Genomic DNA, 19,533 nt, shown 5'->3' with positions numbered 1-19,533 from the left:
AGAGGAAGTCTGAAAGTAAAAACCCAAAAAATACAATATCTGCTAGCATAGCGGTGGGCTTGGGCCCTTACAAGTGCGGTTGTAATCCAAGGACGTTGAACCCCAAGGAAGGTGGATTGGGGGCTTACATCAATTGAAGAAGGGAACGAGTGCCCAGTGTCTCGCTGGGCCCTGAATGGAGGTGAATTGTGAGATCCCATGTTGGTTGGGAAGGAGAACGAAATACTCTTTATCTTGGACCGTTACAAGTGCGGTCTTAATCAAAGGACGCTGGGTTCCAAGGAGGTCGATTGGGGGGTCCCACATCAATTGAAAGAGGGAACGAGTGTCAGCGATGGCGCTGGGTCCCGAAGGAGGATAGATTGTGAGATCCCACATCGATTGAGGAAGAGAACAAAATACCCTTTATAATGGTATCGTAAAGAAAAGTTTAAAGAAGACAATATCTATTTATACTGAACTTAACCTATCTAACCAAACGGTCGTAAATATAATAGCTTGACTTGTATAACATAAATAATTTTTATATAGTTAGGGTTATATTATATGTACATATTAAATACAATATTCCCTAGTCACATGCAAACCGGTTGATCATTTGACAAGTTATATATCAACTGTTTTAATATCAAACTTTGGAATAAAATAAAATAAACAATGATCATTATCAACTTCAGAATAAGATTACGAAACTAAATCTTTTGAAAGATTTGGAAGATGATATGATTGATCTATCATCTAAATTGGACACATCAAATAACTCATCAAATTTGTGCAATAAAAAATAAAGATTATGATTTAAATGAACTGTATAATATATGATCATAATATAATTGTGTATTCATATAATAATTACTTGTCAAAACCTTGGATGGTTTCTTGGGTGACAGATTTTCATTATTGGCACTTTGTAGTGTTGCCAATAATTTTGAATTATTATTAATTGTTTTGTTAGATGAAATAAAGATTTAACATATGGTTTGATCGTAAATTTAAAAGTTGTATACCATTCTAAACTTTACATTTAATATTTTGAAGTTTATTGATAATAAATTGTGATGTCACATTTAAAAAAAAATTATTTAAAAAAATATATTATTTAACGAGGTCATTACAATATGACTGTCTCTTAATAATTGTCGGATGTGGACTTAAAATTTGAATGTTCTCTGTGGAATACAAATTTGAAACATCTTTGCAATTTCTATCTCTTATATTCAATGATGTAAGTAGAGGTGCTCATATGACTTAGTAGCCCGACCAATTTAAACTATCCAACCCAAACTAAAAACTAAATGACTTTATAATCCAACCAACCTAGACTATCCAATCCGAACCATAAATGTTTGATTATGTTATATTGTTTTTTGTGGGTTGGGTTGAATTCTTAGAAAATTGAAAATTCGGTTTGGTTTTTGGGTTGATTTTTTTTGTCGGGTTAACCTGTCCGGCTCGAAAATAGGGTTACTACAATCCAACCATATTCTATTTTTCAAAAAGATTAAGAATATTTAACGTTTATGACTTCTAACTTGTTAATGACGTTGATACTTGAATGACAGGAGATTTTAGTTATTAATATAACATGTATTAGGAATAAGTATTAAAAAGCGTGACAATTCAATAAACCTAAAAATAAATAGTTGAGTTAGATTGAATTGTGAATTTAGGGGCACCAACCATATTAGTTCAAAAGATTTTTCCAATCCAAATGGTGTACCACCCTAATACAAGATTTTAAGTCACATTGTGTCGATCTCCTTGAATAGTCTCTCATATTTCTCTGTTGATCGTGATTGTAGTATATACATGCACACATCTAAACGGATGTATCTATCAATTTGAAGATGTAACCGAGTTAAGTAGGTGACCGAGTTTTAAATAATAAAAAATAAAAAATAATGTTTCTTCCCAACCCAACACATGCTTTCATTAGTTTGGAGAAGTGCAATAAAAATTGGAGACAATGGAAATGTCAAACTCCAAGGCTCACGTGGTAGATTTTTAGTTAAGAAGGGACCATGGGATCGCTCCTTGTCTCTTGGGTTCTGATGAAACGTAGACAAAAATAATTGTAAGTAGTTTGAACAGATTGGCAAAGTAATTTCACAGAGGCATTCGCCATTAAAGCTTGGAGTCGGTGGTGGACCTTTCTTCCTCTATGTGTTGTTTGAATTCAAGGGGACATTTGGTATTAGGCACAATCACTTCTTCATCTAGATTCAATCATTTCTAACATTTCCTCTTTGTGTGATATCCCATGTTTAGTTGGAGAGGAGCACGAAACACCTCTTATAAGAGTCTTATAAGAGTGTGAAACCTTTCTAGATAGCAGACGCGTTTTAAAGTCTTGAGGAGAAGCCCGAGAAGAAAAGCCCAAAGAAGACAATATTTGCCAGCGATAAGCTTGGGACGTTATAGATTCTTTTTATTATTGGTTAGTTTCTTCGAATGCTAATCTTTCAAAGAAATAATCTGAAACAAAGAGTTATATCATTGGATTCCCTAATCTCATATTAGTTGGAGAGGGAAACTAAGCATTCCTTACGAGGGTTCCCACGTTTTAGTTGGAGAGAGAAACGAAACATTTGTTATAAAATTTTCCACATATTAGTTGGAGAAGGAAACGAAGCAATTATAAAGGTTTACACATATTAGTTCGAGAGAGAAACTATGCAATTCCTTATGAGGGTGTGGAAACCTCTTCTAAGTAAACGCATTTTAAAAACCATGAGGTTGATGACAATACGAACCAAAACAAACAATATCTACTAAGAGTAAACTTGGACTAATAATGAAACAACCTTACATTACAGATGGAAGATAATTAATTCTCTCTTTCTTAAGCTTTTTCACTTCATTTCAATATTGTTTCAATTGGGTGAGTCACTTGTGGGAAGTGTCAAATCAAATGTTGATTAGGCCATTAGGTGCCAAACCATCACATGAAAAAAATAAGCACACCAATGAGAAAATCTCTAGAGAAGAAACTGAGTGAAGCTGTAAAACAACCTTTGGAGAAATCAAAGAGATTAAGCTATATATTCCTCAAAAGTAAACTCAACAGTAGCCAATGTGTTGCTCAAATTCGTCAATTTTACAAGCAATAAAAGAATGAGAAATCTCAAATGGCTACATACATGTTACTTTGTTCTCATACACTTCACAATAACCTCTACGAATTTTTTGTACATGTGCCGCTTTAAGTACATTTTCTTTACCTTCTTTCTTCCTTCAGCTCCCATTTGCTCCCTTATCTGTGGGTTTTTTAGTAGAAACTGCAAGTTTTGTGCAAGGATTCGAGTGCCTGCACGTCCCAAGGGATGAAGAAGACCTGTCACGTTGTGCTCAACGATCTCCTTTGTTCCTCCAGCATCAGTTCCCAGAACCTGTCCCATGCATCGAGTCATCATGTTGTTAAATTAGGCATTTTCTTCACAATATCTAATGATATGTAATGGAAGGAGAACAATAACAGAATTATTTGATATTCAACAGTACCCATAAACCTTTGGATCAAAGTTAAACTTCTTGAAAATTTCTACTTCTCCAGCCACATTTTGCATATGATTATCTAAATAGGGACATTAATCCTGATAAATTTAGACTTCCTTTCGAAAAGAAATGACATAATAGAATGTGAAGAAGTCGGACAATTCTAGGGAAAGCAAACTGAATGTGAACAAGTCAAATTGATTCCGCCAGATTTATTCAGTGAAGGGGTAGTTTCATGAATAGGTGGTGGACATGATTTCAATGGTTAGTGATCATCATAATCATTATGTTCTTTTAGTTTAGTTGGTTTTGGGGCAGGGGTTGTACCAGACATGAATCGATTCAAGCACAGTTGGAATGCAACAGAAGAAACAGTAGAGAAAAATTACTCCATATGAAGACCAGCATAAATAAAAAAAGACCAGTCAAGTTGGTTCTCATACCGGAAGACCAAATGCCATTGCTTCAATAGTTACTCTTCCAAATGTTTCACCTAGTCCCTGTAACATTTTCAAGATCAGCACACGAGATATAAGCAATGTATAAAGAGTGATAATTTCCAAACATTCTAATATGTCACGAGTTAAGTTCACTGAACTATGGATAATGCAACTACTAATGCTTTTACATGAGCGATTCTTCAAAAAAAATATATCACCTGGGAATTTATAACATAAATATCTGCAGCAGAGTAAAGTGATGCAACACGAGTAGTTGCTGGAGTCCACAGCACTGACTGTGACAAGTTTGAATGCTGTGACAAGAACCTTAGAAGTCTTTTGACATAAACCACCTTGTTGCTCTTGGATCCAACAGACCCTATTATAAGTTTGAAAGGCATTTCCGTCCTTCCTCCACTATCAACTAGCAGTCTCCTTCCTGTTACGCTGGCCATATCATAAACAGGGCCATGTAGATAAAGTTTTTGAATGCTATTTTCTCTCGACTCATTCAAGCTAATTAACATCTCGTTCAAGATAGGGGATTCTTTCAAGGACAATCCATTATCATTCAACTTTTGAAGCAAAGCTCTCAGGTAACGCCTTCTGACCAATTTTGGTCGTGATGGACTTGAATTATCTGGATTTCTAATCATAGAATCATCTCCCTTAAGTCCTTGGTCAATCAACAAGTTGCTTGATTCAAGAAGCAAGAAATGGCCCTTTCCAGGGTTTATGCTGCTCAGAGTCATTACTACTACATCATTATCAGCCACTCCCATCTCCTTTCGAACTGCATTACGCAATAACTGTTTCTTTTCCAACATCTTCTCAGGGCTGGAAGACTCAGTATTGAGAGAACATGAAATGCCAGCTACGAAAGCTAGTTCATCATTGACAGAGAGTGGTACAATTGCAGGTTGAGATCTCAGTTTTATATTTTCTTCTTGACACCAATTTAGCCACTGCTTTGATTGTGACTCTGATATGAAAATTAGCATTTTTACCCTGTCAAGGACGATTTTAGACCGATTGAAGTACTCTCTACGGTTTTCCATGATCCACCAAGCAACTTGACTTGCACCAGCCGGAAAATGCTCAATATAGCCATCTGAATTATAAAAAAAAAAAATTGTGAACGACTAATACATGCTCATCGTGAATGATAGAAGCAAAGTCATAAACATATGATGGAAAAAAGAAATCAACATCTCAAGTAACTTTGCTCTTTCTACTAATCTTCAAAGGAACTTTAACAGGCCTTTCATGAATCGAGAAGTGAGAAATTGAATTATGCAAAAAAAAAAAAAAACAAAAAAAAATACAAAACAAAACAAAACAAAAAATACAAAATTCATGGCAGAAAAAAATAAGTAACAAAATAATTTAAGACAAACAATTAGGACCTCAAACGAAGACAATCATATGGACATTCTTATCATTATGGAAAGGCAATTATAAATTGATAACCTTGAATATTTAAACACTTTCAGTTATTCTTATACTCATTTTGGTTAATAAGAAAGGAATCAAGCTGCAATACATAAATGCGTCTCCAGTCAACTTTGATTAATCCTTGAAAACTTTTACTTTAATATTGAATACTCAGGGTACATACATTTGATTCCATCACAAAAAGCATTGGTTTATAACTAAAGATACAGTATATTTCACGTCAATTAAAGAATACAAGCCTATCATTATCATCTATACATGCTCAACTAATACGCTAAAAGAGACTTTTCAACAGTTGAAAAGTTTCGAGGAATGAAGTAAAAGAGGAGAGCAATGAAACTGTCTAGTTATGAGCTGGAAAGAAAATCCTGGGAAAGAAAACAGTCAATAATCAATAGGACAAGAACAAATATATTATATCCACAAAAAATCAAAGTTCTGTTACCACAAAGAATCAATAGGACAAGACCAACCATATTTCATATACAATACACCAAAATTGCAAAAAGGCTCTTACCAATCCATGATGCACACACTGCAGATCCAGCAATCACAAGATCTGACTTCATGGCTGTTTTAAAGCTGAGGTCAGCTTTGTCATCAAGTACTTTGATCCGCCTTCTTGAAAGCTCTGACATTAAGCCACCCTTCTTGCTAAGAGCTACAGCAGAAACTGAGGCACCACAGCTTAAGAGCTCTGTTGCCAACTCCATCATTGAAATAGGAGCTCCAGTCATTGATAGCTCATGGAATATCAACACAAATCTTCTAGACCAAACAAGACGTGCAAAATCCCCTTTCCTATCACAAGTGCCAGAACGCTTCGCAGGACTCCACTCCAAAATTCTATCCTCTGTTGAACCAAATGGGCCAACAAGCATTCCATAAGAAGAGTTTTTCAAAGGAATTTCTGGCTCCTGGTCTTCTATGTCATGATTTGTAACTTCCGCAGGGATTTTCCCCCTAGTTCGCGCTTTACCACGCTTTGACTTCTTATTTCTCTTCCTTGGCTTTGTTTTCTTAGAAGCAGAAACACCATTCCCCTTTTTAGCCAAAACCACGTTTACCACTCCTCCATCACTCCCATTATTTTCACCGGATCTATTTTCAACAACTAAATGATTGTTAGTTGAAATCAGATTGCGGGACTTATTCTGTTCAGAGTCTAACATCTGATTACTTTGCTGACTGCCAAATCCCAAAAACTCATCCTTATTTTCACCATGAGCCCACCTTGATTGAACATAAAACCCAAGATAAGCCCACAGAGTAATCAACAATAGCCAAAACAAGACTTTATTATTTCGAATCCAATGCAAACCATATCCAGTACTCCTAGCTTCTCTTCTAGGTGTTCGACTTGAATGTAATCTCCTGAAAGAGGGGGAACCTCTAGGCGTTGTTTTCCCTGACAATGCAGGCTTAAAACTGCCACTAGGCCTTAAAGAAGACGGTTTGACTACATTTCCTAGAAAATCTCCTCTGTTGTTCCCTTCCATCTGTTCCTTCAGTTTTCTACATTACCAAGGATCACTACACTTATAGTTTGAATTGCACCAAGAACTTAAACGAGCTGTGTTAAAACCTTGGACCACTCACTTTTGTCAAACGCTATAAGCAAGATCCTTTGCAGTTTAATACAGAATTCTACACAAAAACACAAAGATGATTAGTCTCACGTGAATGTAAATCTACAAATAACTAAATTTTATATCGATGCCGAGGAAAATTAAAGGAAAATGCACTCTCAAGTTCTCAAACAAGGGCTAGTTGACAGTAAATAGCTAAATTATCAAGCTCCACTTCTCTTGCCTGATAAAAAATGTACAAAAACAAGAAAAAGCTCATCTACACAAGTATTAGGCACATTAGAAAAATGATATTTCAACTCAATAATTGCTTTTCTTAATCCATCAGTAACAAAGAACCATAAGTAAAAGGAAGGCAATAAATAGGCATGTAACATTTCCTAATCAACCTACTTAACTGAGTAAAAGCCTATTTCTCAACAGAAATCTATGAAATACATCAACTAAACTTCCCCGATCAACCCCAATCACATTCTTGCATAACACCGCAAAGCCTAAATAATCTTTATCTATCAACTCATACGCCATTTCCTCCAAGAATTAGAAATGCATCATAGCTATACTCCTTGTTGAGTATCAATCGCAAACTCTTTCAAGCTACATAAATCTACAAAATACATCAACTAAACTTCTCCGATCAACCCCAACCACATTCTTGCATAACACCGAAAAGCGTTAATAATCTCTATCTATCGACTCATACTTCATCTCCTCCAAGAATTAGAAATGCAGCATAACTACACTCCTTGTTGAGTATCAACCGCAAACTCTTTCAAGCTACATAAATCTACAAAATACATCAACTAAACTTCTCCGATCAACCCAACCACATTCTTGCATAACACCGAAAAGCCTTAATAATCTTTATCTATCGACTCATACGTCATCTCCTCCAAGAATTAGAAATGCAGCATAACTATACTCATTGTTGACGATCAACCGCAAACTCTTTCAAGCTACTTCACTACAACTTGGAAAACAAAAATTCCACATCAAGGCATCAAATAAACGAAGAAGAGAACCAAGATTACGGGAGTAAAAAAGCATTATCTCCTTTAGAAAGACTGCAGTTCATAGAAATGAACTTACATGGATCTACTTGAGTGGAAGTTGAATCAAGATCTGAGATCCAAGTTTCTTGAATGTGCGATTCGAAGCTCAAGGGAAGTAGATGAACTCCGTGAAATGGCTGCGATGTAGTTCTTGAAGGAAACTGGTAGAGAGAGGAGAGATTTAGAGAGAGAACGGTGGAGGTAATTTGTAGACTAGCAGTTAGCAGAGAACCTGTAGAAAAAGATCCAATTGTGTGAATAAAGTGGGAGTGTCAAAATTCAACGGAAACGATCGCACGTGCAGCAATTGGCGCGTGAGACTTCTGACATTTATCTTTCTTTTATTTCTTTTTTTAATATTTAGGTGAACTTGCATTTATTTTTTTGGTTCTGGAATTTAGTGAACAGAAGAGATATGATTCAGTGAGCTGATCCCATTCTTCAAATTGTAGACCCTCCATTTTCACCCGTCCGATCAGGGCTTTATTTTTTTTTTTCCTAAATATATTTTTAAATTTTTTTTTATCCCATTCATAACCTCTTACTTTCCTATTTTCATATTGTAACAATCAATTGTCACTAACAATTAAGGTATTTGTCACTAATTAAGGTATTTTCATATCATAACAATCAATTGTCACTAATTAAGGACTTCAGATGTTTATATATACACATGTGATGTGCATATATATACACATATATATTAAACGTTAAATTATAAATTTAATTTCTAAGCTTTGGAGAAACTATGATTTTAAAAGTCGTGGGTTTAGGTTCACACACACAACACTAAACATTTAGGAGCCAAATGAACGAACCAAACCGAGAAAATCGAGATTTCCTTTCCTGGGTCGAGAAAATTGCATCAGGAAAATTCTCACTTCAACAATGTTGGGTGCAAATTGTTTACAAAACTTCACAGAGAAAAGTAAGAACCTTGAGTGCCGATGATGCACAAAACAATCCCTAATAAAGAACAAGGCCAGAGGATGATAATGAATGTAAACTAACATTGATTAAACAACATGATTTAAGGGCACATCTAAATCACAATAATATATGTAGTAGTAGTAGTAGTAGTAGTAGTAGTTTGCAAAGAATATCGAGGGCTTTTAGGATGCTGCTTCCTGACACTGAAAGAAACTCCTGTGTCCTCCATATGCCGTTTATCATGGCGCCAAAGCTCCCCTCCTCACGACAAATACTTCTTTTCCCTCACCTCAAGTGGAGTGTTTCAATGCAGCAGCCAGGAACCAATCGTCTTGCACGACCTACTTACTTGTCGTAATCACTGCAATGAAAAGGATGATGATCTATAGAAGTTATAAACCGAATCCAATAGAATAATTCTTCATTATCTTCACTATGTGTGTATCTTGTCTTGGGGAGCAATGAAGTTCTAAAATGGCATTTTGGAAGCAACTAATCACCAGAGACAAAATTGGATTTCGCACTCGTCTAACCAATTGCTTTCAGGCTGATGGGGTAGTAGCATTCGTACCCCACTCTTCATCAGCCTCACTACCATTCACGAGAACTGCACCATCAGTCGAATCAGCATCAACCACGATACCTTCGCCCTCCTCTTGGCTCTCATCTTCATTGTGTTCTGCGATATGGTTGTCTTGCTCTTCTCCTCCATTCTGTTCAGTGCCCTATCATAGAACAGTTTAAAGGATAAAGAAGGAGAGTGAGAAATTGATCACACCAGCGAAATAAAGAATACTAGGATTCCATAACGCAAATTAACTTGGGATAAAATTATAACAAATATGGAACTCCATGATTCAAAACAGAGATGCTTTCTTCTATACATATTGGCATATTGGCATATTGGCATAATGGCATGGCATTCATTGGGTATAGACCAACACTTGGAATAGCAAACACTTCAAATGATGCTCCTAGTATCATATGGTTTGGGGCTAACATTCAAATCCATAAATAACAGGACGAAAAACAGCGGTTATAGCTGTGATGTTATTTCACCTTCACTCGAGCAAAAGGCACCTACCTCATGATCGATGTCTCCATTCTCGAGATGCCCTTCTATTTGCATACTTCTAAATGCCTCCACAAGTGTCGTGTATGGCTTATCAGCAAGATTACCATACGTCTCTGCAGGGGCAAAATCTCCCCTAAAACACATACCCAAAAAAACACTTATTATAGTAGAAGTCGGGTATTGGCTGCCTATATAGGGATGCCAACCCCGAAAAACCTAGTAATGTAAACTTCCAGTCATGATTAATGAAGAAAAAACCATGAGTACCGCAAAATATTAAGAAGAATAGATTACTGCAAGAATGGAAGTCCACATGGATATCCAATGAATTATGACTTTGTTGTTTTGCACATGCACCAAATGATGCGTAAACAAATGCAACCCTGAACAGAAGGAAACAAATTTTTACCTGTCCTGTGCAGCTTTAGATTCAACAGATAGTGCAACTTGCCAGTCATCAAACAAATTAGGATACTCCTCAGGGTCAGCCAATGACTCGGCAGCTTTTGGGTTAACCTGAGTTAAGGTCAATTTTTATCAAGATGTCCTAGATGGTAAATGAAAAGGTTCATATAGTCCATATAACGCAGTTTCTTTCTGCATATCATAGCTTCATAACTACATGGGCACAAATGAGAAAAAGTTTCTGCATGTGATTCCTATGTTCCGTAATTTAGAAAAACTCTACCGTAAATAATTTATTAACTACGTCCACTCTAAAATATATATATATATATATACATGTTCCACAATGTTAATATGAAACATTGTCAAAAATGTTTCTTTCCCCTGTTCATTTAAATGTAAAGAACATCAACATTTAGTTTACCTTATTCAGGTCTTTCCTCCAAATTGCAACTATCTCTGAAACCTTGCTTGGAAGATAAGATCGAGCCATCAAAGCAGCTTCAGGAATCCGATTACTGTAAAATGTATATTTTTATATAGATAACATTAGATGAATCAGGAGAGTGTATGAGAATATTATTATTATTTTTATTTTTTTACCTTTCAACTAACAACTGAAGGCAGTCTTCCAATCTACCCAACATAAATAAACAAAGAAATGCAACGTTGTTCTTTCCTTGCTCCTGGGCAAGGGTTGCAAGCTGTGATATCCCTTGAGAATCTCCTAGGGAAGAGTACAGCAATAACAAACCACTATAATCCACAGCATACTTCAAGCATTCCTCGGCCATGTCTAACTGCAAACAATACAGGGGACCAAATAAAGGGAACAAATGTCAATCGACATGCACAGGAAATGAACGCTTGCAGAAGTTCAAAATGAGAGGAACCTTTCCGGTGGACATGGCCAATTCACCAAGCTGCTTCCACTTGGATTCACTCTGTACTTCTACCGCAATTTCCTGCAAGTAGGACAATGAAAACTTTAATGGGAATGAAAGAGGGCAAATTTAATACACTAACGTTTATCACAGTTAACTTTATCCGGTAAAATTAAATAAATAATTTTAAAATAATAATAATATTATTATTATTATTATTATTATGATACAAATAAAAAAAATAAAAAGTTAATCTTACCTTTGCAATCTCTAATCTACCAAGCTGTATCGCAAGATCAAATCTATAATCCAGATCGGTAGCCACTTCCAAAGCTTCCTCTATCATACCTCGTGCTTCCAAGAAACGAGCCACACTGGTAGAGAACAAGGTCTACTATTATACACTAACCTTTACTAGAAAGACAATATCAAAAAGCTGAAATCCTTTACGCACAACCAAGAATAAACAAACTTCCACTTCAAGATGATGGGATATCCATACCATGAGAAAGATCACCTTATGAGGCCCAGGAAAAATAAGTATCAGAACAGACATGCAAGCAAGCAAGAACCAAAATTCAAACTCCATCTTTTAAGAGAACACAGAAAAAATGTGTCGGGGGGGGAGGGGGGCTGCAAAATTTGGGTATAGTAAGACCCCTTCGATTCAAACTGTTTTATCAGGTACAGAAATCCCATAAGTTTCCATATGATTAAATATTAGGCAGCTCAATATCAAACATCTTGAAAGATTGTCAAATGTCGGGTGTCGGATGTTAAGGTAAAAATTTAGAGGAAAAACTGAAAAAACAAAACACAGGAAAAAGGGAAAAGGAAACAAAGAACTTGAATCTAAGATCGGATTGGAAATTGCAGAAATCCCATGACAAGACCTTCCAATCCAAACAAACCTAGCTTATTAGGTACAGGCTAGGCTAGAAACAAATATGATTGAGCTTCAAAATATTCTTCACGCATCGTCGAAAAACTTCAAACAATTCTTTCAATACCTGTTATGATGCTCCTTAGGAATTGAAGGTAAGACTTCATTGGCTCTTTCGTAGTCCCCACGCATTACAAGGGTCTTGTACTCAATCAAGCTAAGAAGCAATGTGTATCCAACAACACTGCATCACAATAAATAGCATCAAAATTCTGAATGCAGCTCATTTTGAATTGTGATTCCACCTCCAAGAAAAGGACTAAAAGTTTCCTTACTTGAACTCTTTGTCAATCAAATAGACCCGGCTTTGGCCAGCAAGATACCCAAGCAAATACATGGGTCGATCCAAATGAAACATTGTGGTTACCTGAAATTATGAGGTTATGAATCAATTTAGATAGTGGCCAATCCATGGGGATATCTGCATGTTGACAAATGTCAACAACCAAGCATGTTGATCATTCACATTACCTCGCCACCAACACAGTAGTTCAGTCTCCAGGAAGAGTTGTTGTAAATGAAGCAATCCCCAACCCAAAGGCCAGTCCTCACACGTTCATTCACTTCATGCAGGAGCTCAAACGCATCTTCAACTCCTTGTTCATCAACGGGCCTTCCACTATCTAAATAGGAAGACACGGCATCACGCTGCAATATTCGCATTTGTTAGATGAGAAACAACTTTTTCAGCAACGCACAACGCATAGACAAATATGCCAAAACATGATGCAGTGAGAAGCAATTCAGATTCATATTGTTTAGGGAAAGCAATTGAAAGCCATCAACTACTTAACGGCATAACAAGGATTCTTACATTGTACTTCAGGATATAAAATGATGCATCACTGGCTATTGCAACCAAATCACCACTATCAGCCCAGTACAGGTTCTGGAAATAAACAAATAATCGTATAAGGGAATTAGAATCATATTACAAAAGAAACAGAAAGCCAGCTAACAAATGCAAGTCTGTAATCACCTTCACATTTACATCAATTCTGCGGATCAGTCTGCACTCTGCCCAATCATAGAAACAAATAAAATCATTGGAACACATAGCTAATAGAGTTCCTCCATAGATGTGCTCAGCTGAAAAGGTGGGTCGGATACTCTTCTTTTCCTGAAAAGTTAGTTAGTTCTAGTTAACCCACTTTCTAACAATGGGGCGAATAAAATAATGATGCTTTTTGAAACAAAGTACTAATAGTTTCCATTCAAAACTAACTATAAGCTATTTTTTAACTTTTTAAAGTTTAAAGATAGCATTGAAACTTTTAAAAGTTAAAGGGTGTTTTAGAAATAGAGTAGGAAGTTCAAGAATATTTTATACAATTTAGCCTAGAAAAACCATCATATCCACACATGAGGCTGTTGTAAACATCCAAGTTCCAACAAATCCTTCAAAGCACTAGTTGAAGTAAAAACACATTAATTCCTTTTACCGCTAAGGCAAATACAAAAGTCATATAGTAAGAATAAATATAAACCTGAAAATTTTTACTGAAAATTTTGATCTTTGATGTACTTTCTCTCACAGCATATTCTCCATCCGCCGACCAAACGAATTCCAAAGCTGAACCAAAGGACCTGTTTCTCCATGCAAGAGCAGTATATATTATATACTCACCATCTCCACAGACAACAACAAATCTCCCATTGGGATTGTGCTTCAAGCTCTGTAAGACGTGAAGCAGAGAGGGTTTAGAAAAAAGAAAAGAAAAAAACGAAACTCTAACTGCACAAGCTCTGTAAGACGTGAATTTTTTATTTATTTTTTTATTTATTTTTTTGAGTCAGCCATGCAAGGAACAATATTACTTATAAATAGTTCTGCAAGACTGCAATCAAAAGGCCCACCACCACCATGGCAAACAAACTTAAGACAAATATTCTACTCGTGGAATATGAATTAACATCGACTATCAAGTAACTAGAATTGGAAATTGAATTCAGAATCAACATCATTGACTTAGAATAAAACATAACAGCAGCAGAAACAGTGATGGAGAACCTAAGAGTTCTCGATAGGGTCTGAACTAAAATTCAGCAGATGGCCTAAATCCACCAGTTCATGACAAGATATGTGTGTGTATTGAAAATATTGAAATCCACATCTCTTATAAACATGTGGGAATAGATATTAAAAATATTGACATCCACATCTCATATAAATGTACACATACATTGAAAAATATTAAAATGTACATATTCTGTAAAGGGCAGTATATTACCAGAATAAGTGCGCAAAATTCCCAATAAAACTAGAGGCTACAATCAAAGGTTTCACAAATGATAAAGGAACAGCTCCAGCTAATCTATGACAAGCTATACATAATTCAAACGTACATGAAAACATAACTTACTTGAGGGTAAAGATCACAAGTTCCCATCTCCTTAACAGCTAAAGGCAATCTCTCTCCATCAGTAACCTATGAAGCAAAAAAAGCACACGACTAAGGCCACACCAAAAACAAAAAGATCAGTGATGAATAAAAAGTTGCAAATAAAACCATTCCAGACCTCAAAGTTTGCTCCCACACTCTTGATGTTTACTGTTTGAATTTCATTGTGCTTAGCCCATATTATCTTTCCACTGTTGTCCATACTAGCAAAAGGTTCGTCCCGGCCAAGTTTTACCATAATGGTTCCTTCATCATAACCAATCACAACCCTGTAGGGAGTAGTATTTCAGTCAGTTCAGGTCATGGAAAAATTTAAGAATTGCGGAAAGTTTTGGTTGAATCCCCAATGCAATTCTTCTTAATCATAGCATCGAGACTAATTTAATTATTTCTATATGTGTAGGGGGATGGTTGGGGTCTCAAGTTAATGTTTTGAAAAAAGATAAAACGAAAGTTATAGCATTCAAACATCCTACGTCAGAACATGAAAGTAATGTAACTAAGACTTTAATGCGAGTGAGGAAGTTGAAAATATCGACTTACCGGCGTGAGCTCTTCATGTAGCCAATTGCCCAAACACGTTCAAGGCCATAGTTTAATGTATTTTCAAGCCTGCAAGTTAGAAATAATTACAACTAGTGAAAATGGCAATGAAGCAGATACATTTATACAAAGTATAGAACATTAAAAGGTACGATAAATATTTATGAAAAACAACGAACATTCCATAACAAACCAAGTTTCCATACTTCATTATAGTCTCTTCGTTTTTCTTTTTCTAGTGCAAAGAGAGGAACAGTATGATCCACAAAGCAATATAAAAATCTCTCATCTCCCTGAAAAATCTATGGTTTCTAATGGACCCAAAAAGTAAAAGCTCTAATAAAATTCATCCATTCCAAATAGTGTTGGCCTTAATCAACACAGAGACAACGGTCACCAAAACAGACAGGCAGTAGGCTAATGATATTACTGAGAAGAACAAAGCCCCAATCGGACGAAGTCAAGGTGGTATTTCTTTTTCTTTTTCTTTTTCTTTTTTCTTTTCTTTTTTTTTTTTTTTTTTTTTTTGGTATAAGTCAAGCTTTCATTGAGAATAAATGAACGAATACAAAGGAAATGCAAAAGGAACACCCAAGGGTGCCCAATTAACCCAGGAAATGGCTCCAATCAAGCAAACAAGGCTTAAAGAAAATTACAAAAATACAAACATGCAAAAATCCATAGAGAAACATGAAATCTAATAAGGGATCGCAAATCCCCTACAGATCTTTCAACTCCTTATGCATTGTAATATTCCCTATATCTAAAACACCAAGCTCCATTGGATACTACAACCTCCAACTAATCCAATGCAAACCCTTCCCTTCCTCTACCCCATCCCATAAAAAATGACACATAAGCGTCTTCAAGTTATTGCAAACCTTCACAAGAATCCTAAATAAAGATAAGAAGTAAACCGAGATGCCACTAAGGACTAACTGAATCAGGACAAATCTCCCTGGAAATTTCTCTTCCAAAAGGATGAACGTATCTAAATCTTTTCCACAACAGAGTCCCAAGTAGAAGTCAGATGAAAGGATGTGAATATCCATTCCTATTTGTGGCCAAAAAGGAAGATGTTGTGTTGGGGAGAACCGAGTCAAATGAAACTTAAAAATAACCAAAACGAAACTAGATCTAAAGCTTTTTATGTGCCAATATATTGGAAGGCTCAAGTTAACAAACAAAAGGTTCGGAGTTCATAAAATTCATGTGTGTGATGAATGTAACTGAGTAAAAGAAAAAATTTTAAGGGTCGAAATAAAAACTTCTAAAAGATAAGTAACTGATGAGTTCTCTAAATCTGCTCGATTTATACTATTACAAATAATGCATTGTATAAGCATTGATCCAAGTAATGTCTAACATATATTATGCTTTTATCACAATATTCAATGGTACCTATATGTCGTCGAGTGCCATATGCGAACAGTTCCATCTTCCGAACCTGTAATTATAATAGGAAGGTCCGGATGAAAACAGACTGCAGAGACATTGTGCGTGTGACCTTCAAGTGTCTGGACACAACTCTTCGTTTGGTAGTCCCATACCTGCGTTTATTAGATTACACTCATAAGCTATTCCATATTAACATGAGCCCATTAAAATACAACTACACTTGAGAAACTGGTAAACCAATAAAGACCTTAGCAGTGTGATCGTCAGACCCAGTAATGAGGTAAGGTTTGTCACCTCCTGTGAAGTAATCAACACAATTCACCCCTTTCTGATGGGCATCTAATGTAAAATTAGGATCAGGGGATCCAAGATTCCAAATCTACAAGGAGTAGGCTAAAGAGTTACCAGAGGTAATTAGAATGATCAATAGAAAATTGGACAATGTGCTGCCACACAGTGATTATTGTACCTTTATTGTCCGATCAAGGGATGCACTTGCAAAGGTATTGGTGTCTTTGGGATTAAATGTTACTTGCATCACATAATGAGAATGCCCCTCAAAAATCTGAGTACACATCCAGCCCTTATCCCAATCCCAAAGTTTTATAAGCATATCATCAGATGAAGACAGTACATAAGGAAGGGTAGGATGAACAGCCACACATCTGATGTAGTCTGTGTGTGCCTCAAAAACTTTTATCTTGTCCATTGTATTATAGTTGTAGACACGAATAAACATGTCATCAGCTCCAGCGACAACCCACTGCTTCCGTGCTATAAATTTGGCTGACCTGACTGCAAACATAGCATTAACGTTGAAGAGTAAAATTAGGCCCAATGAGGAAAGAATGAAAGAAAAATACTGTTTGCCTTTCAGTCCCATTAACTGCCTTGGGTGGGGGTGGGGGGGACAAATTCAAACAGACCATAGAGAAGGCGTATCTATTACCTGGTAACTCAGTGACCTCAAAAGATTTAACCATGGTCTGAAACGTCAATAAAGGGCTAACGTTAATTTAAACTGTCTAAATATAAGGACTAGAGACAAAATCAAACCAATTGAATTTTCATACTAGTGTGGACCTTGTCCAATACCAGATTTTCATACCTGAGACTGGTAGTTCCAGATACAAACGGTTCCTGAATACAGACTTGCAAGTATCCTGCAGTATGATAAAATGTCAACAATTCATCTTTCTTTCCATTGTCCTCATTCACAATAACTAACTACATTTTAACTTATGCCACATTTGATGACGATTTCTTTTTTTTTTTTTTTTTTTTTCTTTTGATATTTATGCTTGTTTCCTCTCAATTTCCTTACAATATGGATATCGCTCTTATTAAAGAAACATTTAGATTCTTAGTCAAATTCCAAAGAGAGAAATTTTCAAAAACTACTTTTTTAGTTTTCAAAACTTACCTTAGTTTTTTAAAACATGAGTAGGCAGTGGATAACAAAACAAATAAACTTACAGATTGGAGTATTGTTTATAAGCTTAACTTTCAAAAACCAAAAACTATAAATCAAATGGTTATCAAGCGGGTCTTAGTAATTTTCGCATAAGAGCACAAAACTCATAGACCCAAACACTATGCATTGTGATAATCCAACACAATTACTGTTATCTTCAGCTAAACTATCAAAACTTTTGTACCCAATCCAACTGAAGCAGTTTCCTTTCCATAACATATTTTATTGCCCCTTCCAAGCAGTTCCTAAAATATTAGACTCCTTGAAGGGTATAAACGCACACAAACGGCACTACTTAAACTCCATATATCTAGAGAGTATAACTTACCATGGCTCTGACGGGTGCAAGTCCACAGATTTTACTCTTTCCGACCTTTGAGCAAGTTTCCTCTAAAAGAAAGGAAAATTAAAAGAACTAAATCACAATTAGCATAAAACCCAGTAAGAAAGCTGTTTGATTAAAATGGTTGGTAAAACGTACCTTGATTGCGAGTCTGAGAGGCTGTGGACACGTAAGAAAATAAAACAAAACCAATTAACTTCCATAGTAGATCCCATGTAAATATACGAAATTTTCAATTTAGTAGTCTAAAAACCCACAAAAAAGAATAAAAATAAGCAAAAATATGGAAAACCGTGAACAATGAATGATGACCATGTATCTCAAACAAGAAAGTCCACTTCCTTTCTATCTCCATATCCCCATAAGAGGTAGAGGAGATACATTTGAACTAGGTATGCCACCTAATCCATGATAAGCCACTCCTCAACTATAACAACTCAAGCAACAGATCACAGGCAATTCAAGTCATGATTTCACTGTAGGTACAACAGAACAAAATTCCAAACCAAATACCATACCGTAAGCAAAAAACGGGACTAATTGGATTCCAAACTACGAATAGAAAGCAAATCAAGTTTGGAGCATTGAAATTGAGCAGAAGAAACTAGGAACCACGCAAACATTACAGCAAGAAATACCAAAGCCAAACAGATTTCAGTCAGATCTAAGCTTCACTAGCACGGTAAAGCGAATTGGAAATGAAATAAGAACGTAGACTACCATTTTCCGCTCACTGGAAGCTCTCAAAGAGATTCGAACCACTACTGTAACGATCCAGACGATCCGTTCCGGAAGAGGGGGAGAGAAATGAAACGGGATGGGATTCGAACCTTGTGTATTTGTCTGGGAGAAGATCCCACGCGGAAATATGAAAACCAAGGAGATCGATAGTTTGCAGTTGACAAAGAATTACAAAACTGCCACTGACGAAGTACGATATGTCGGCATGGATGTGAGGGACGTCGAAATTTTAAACACAAATTAGCTCACAAGTTTTAGAAAATATATATAATATAAAAAAGGAAATTAAAAAAGAAATTAAAACTCTATTTTCATTTTTTATAAATTTAAAAAAAAAAAAAAAAAAAAACATTTTTTTTTTTTA

General features: G+C 35.8%; 2 protein-coding genes across 2 annotated transcripts; both read right to left on the bottom strand.

Annotated features, from left to right (window-relative positions):
• Nucleotides 1–3,013: 3,013 nt before the first annotated feature.
• Nucleotides 3,014–8,272, bottom strand: LOC111791261 (UDP-Glycosyltransferase superfamily protein). Its single transcript, XM_023672532.2, has 5 exons — nucleotides 8,069–8,272; nucleotides 5,908–7,037; nucleotides 4,154–5,046; nucleotides 3,939–3,995; nucleotides 3,014–3,389 (listed from the first exon to the last, which is right to left on the bottom strand). Exons 2-5 carry the CDS (start codon nucleotides 6,887–6,889, stop codon nucleotides 3,144–3,146), a joined length of 2,178 nt encoding a protein of 725 aa, XP_023528300.1. The 5' UTR covers nucleotides 6,890–7,037; nucleotides 8,069–8,272; the 3' UTR covers nucleotides 3,014–3,143.
• A 596-nt stretch (nucleotides 8,273–8,868) lies between these two features.
• On the bottom strand, nucleotides 8,869–19,297 carry LOC111790568 (coatomer subunit beta'-2-like). The gene is made up of 24 exons (XM_023671523.2): nucleotides 19,149–19,297; nucleotides 18,567–18,587; nucleotides 18,414–18,475; nucleotides 17,720–17,774; nucleotides 17,561–17,597; nucleotides 17,081–17,406; nucleotides 16,859–16,990; nucleotides 16,615–16,763; nucleotides 15,214–15,282; nucleotides 14,789–14,939; nucleotides 14,632–14,697; nucleotides 13,756–13,944; nucleotides 13,248–13,388; nucleotides 13,083–13,157; nucleotides 12,740–12,916; nucleotides 12,544–12,635; nucleotides 12,336–12,452; nucleotides 11,585–11,699; nucleotides 11,335–11,406; nucleotides 11,045–11,241; nucleotides 10,866–10,959; nucleotides 10,446–10,552; nucleotides 10,046–10,169; nucleotides 8,869–9,686 (listed from the first exon to the last, which is right to left on the bottom strand). The coding sequence occupies exons 1-24, from the start codon at nucleotides 19,149–19,151 to the stop codon at nucleotides 9,504–9,506; spliced, it is 2,754 nt and encodes a 917-aa protein (XP_023527291.2). The 5' UTR covers nucleotides 19,152–19,297; the 3' UTR covers nucleotides 8,869–9,503.
• Between the last annotated feature and the right edge of the window lie 236 nt (nucleotides 19,298–19,533).

Source organism: Cucurbita pepo, chromosome 3, assembly GCF_057944985.1.
Source record: "Cucurbita pepo subsp. pepo isolate OVF chromosome 3, ASM5794498v1, whole genome shotgun sequence".
In the NCBI taxonomy this organism is placed as follows: Eukaryota; Viridiplantae; Streptophyta; class Magnoliopsida; order Cucurbitales; family Cucurbitaceae; genus Cucurbita; species Cucurbita pepo.
The sequence above is the reverse complement of the archived record's forward strand: the minus strand, read 5'-3'. Positions and strand labels throughout refer to the sequence as shown.